Source organism: Habropoda laboriosa, unplaced genomic scaffold (assembly GCF_001263275.1).
Source record: "Habropoda laboriosa isolate 0110345459 unplaced genomic scaffold, ASM126327v1 scaffold339, whole genome shotgun sequence".
NCBI lineage: Eukaryota > Metazoa > Arthropoda > Insecta > Hymenoptera > Apidae > Habropoda > Habropoda laboriosa.
In genome coordinates, this window is record NW_017100496.1 from 366,016 (window position 1) to 368,752 (window position 2,737).

The 2,737-nt window shown below is 34.6% G+C and overlaps 1 protein-coding gene across 1 annotated transcript in view; it reads left to right on the plus strand.

The window, feature by feature from the left end:
* The window catches only part of LOC108576096, a 4,655-nt gene extending 4,483 nt beyond the window's left edge, over positions 1-172 (plus strand). Inside the window, exon 3 of the mRNA XM_017939017.1 lies at positions 18-172. Within this exon, the coding sequence (XP_017794506.1) occupies positions 18-133 (116 nt within the window). The 3' untranslated portion in view covers positions 134-172. The remainder of the gene's footprint in view (positions 1-17) is intronic.
* The last annotated feature ends 2,565 nt before the right edge of the window (positions 173-2,737 follow it).

The following is a 2,737-nucleotide window of genomic DNA, read 5'->3' on the forward strand; positions in this document are numbered from 1 at the left end:
GCAGCGTGAAAACGAAGAAGACGATGGGAATGTGGACGACGACGGCGACACCGTGTATAAGGAGAAGGTTCACGAACGATTGTCGATGATCGAAAACGGCATTAAACTGTCTGGACCTGTTACCGATCTTTAGAGTAGGTTTCATCGAGAGTTGTGGAAACGTTGAACAGGAGAGAGAACAACTTGTTTGAAACATAGAAACGAAGGTTTGATGTGGTTTGAGAGTATTTGGAATGGTTTTAAAGGGAATATTTGATGGAATGAGGAACTTGGAGTAGGTACATGGAATTTGAATAATTTGAAAGTAGGGTTTGGAAAGGTTAGAGGTTGGTAAAATGTTTGGTATTGTTTGATGATGTTTGAAATAAGTATTTAGAGCGTTCGAAGTATTGACAGTGTTGCAGTGGAATTTTTGATGATTTAATTTTAATTTGGCAAAGTTGGAACTGGAAGAATTGTTGAAGAGCGTTTGGTTTTGTTTGACGATGATTGATATACGTGTTTGGAAGGTTTGAAGTGTTCAAAGTGTTGGAGTTTAAATAATGATAGGGCATTTGGACTTGTGATCTTTATAATAGGTATTTGGAGTGTTTAATGTGGCTTAAAGGTGGGGTTTGGAGCAGTTGGAGATGAAAGGAAACTGCGTTAGACTATTCTGATGTATGTCTGTGGCGTTCAAAGTATACTGAAGTTTTAATTATTTGAAAGAGAGATTTAGAATTGATTGGAGATTTTCCTGGACGTGTAATTAGAATTTAAGTTGAACGTCTGTAGGTTTGACGAAGTTTGAAGACATTCATAAGATAAATGAAAGTGATGCAGAAATTGTTGTAAAACTTTAAAAAATGCTTTGGGTTGATCGAAATTTTCCACATTTAAGAAGAAAGAGCTAATAATCATTCTGAAATGATTGGAAACAATATCGAGCTCTCTAAACTTAGGCCAAATATCCTGGAAATATTCTGAATCGATTGACAGTCGTGTGAAGACAGGTTTGAAGTTGTTTGATGATAAAAAAAAAATGATATTTCTCTTTTTGAAAAGGTTTTTCCATTGATAATAATCGATTCCGAAGAATCTTGCGATTTTACAAGAAATTTATCGGACGATTTTTGTGATTGTTTCTCTGGGTAGTGAAGGATGGTCGACTTTTGGATATTTTGTTAGCTATTACGTAGAATGTGACGAGGAATATTGAAATTTCTATGGTATGATAAACAACTGTAGAAATTTAAGTATTCTTCGAATAGGGTTGAATATTGGTACTTAAGGATTACAGAGTTTCTGTTAGAAGTTAGATAACGTTGTAAATACAATTAGCGTTAAAAATTCACGTTGAAGGACCCCTGTTACCTTTAACCCTCGACTGATTACGATCTTATTATTTAAACAAATATTTTCTACATTTGTTATGTCCTGTCTGTGCTTCGAAAATAATCAAAGAACAATCAATTACGTGATTATTCGAGGGTTGGTAGCATGTGGTGAACATCGATTCGCCACCTTACCTGTGATCGTTCATTCGTCCCAATATTTTGAAAATACGGTTCCTTGAAGTTCTTATTATGCTCTCGTACGTGCCTGTCCAGTTTGCTAGGTTTGCGGAATGAATTTTTCCCGAAAAGTGCTCACTTTCATTTCTCGCGGTTGATCTCTCCCGCTCTTGTAAATTATTTTATCACACGTCGATAATTTCTCGAGTGGTCATTTTTCGAAATTCTTCGTAATTTCGATATTTAAAATTCTAAAACTTTCAAAATTTTTGTAAATTCGATTTTACTCCAAGTTACAATTTTGTATTTCTAATTGTCCATTTAAATTTCGACATTTAAAATTCTCATCTTTATAAATAATTTCCTCGAATACAATTTTTACTCGATTTCTTGTAATATCGAAATTCTCCAATATCGAGAATAATTTACAAAAGTAAACTCCGTCAGATGTAACGATCTAATAAATTTTCGAACCGCGAGGGATGAAACTATCGCACGAGTGCTATAGTTACGCTCGAATTATGTTTTTCGTCGATTGGCGTTCGCGATATGGAGGAAGCTGATCGATAAGTTCGCGTGTCCTACTCGTTGATCGAAGATTAGCGAGGCTAGTGTCTGGCCTGAGAACAGAATTGACGTAATTGGGTTAACGCGTTGATCTCTCTTTCGTTTCCCTCGAATCAACAACAGTGCACAGGGTATTCGTTGTTTTAATTTTCCCTCGCACGTCTTTCTCGATGATTCAAGATGGCGGCTGGGTGTATAATTCTTTAGTGAAAAAAGAAGATTAACACGTACAGGGTGAGTCACATAACTTGTGGGAACCTTCCAACACCGGGAATAACTTTTAAAGTATGTGTTCTACAAAAAAAGTGTTTTATATAGAAATTGCACGATATCGAAGGGAAGAGGAAATTTTTTGAATTTTCTAAACGAAATGCGCAGCATTTGGATCGAATGAAATATAGAAAGCATAAAACAATTTATATAAAATTATAAATTATACGATTATTGGAGAGAAAAATTACAATTAAACTGTAGAATAGTAAAACTGTGGACAGAGTCTGTTCTTAATTAACAGATTGCACAGCTGTACGTAACTAAGGTATGCAGTGACACCATGAACAAAGCTTTTGCAAATATCTCACTAACTATTAGGTTTAAGACAAATAAAGCTTAATACTTTCTTATAGAAAATTTACTGCTCTTTTAAATTTTCATGCAAAAATAAATATTTCGTAAAC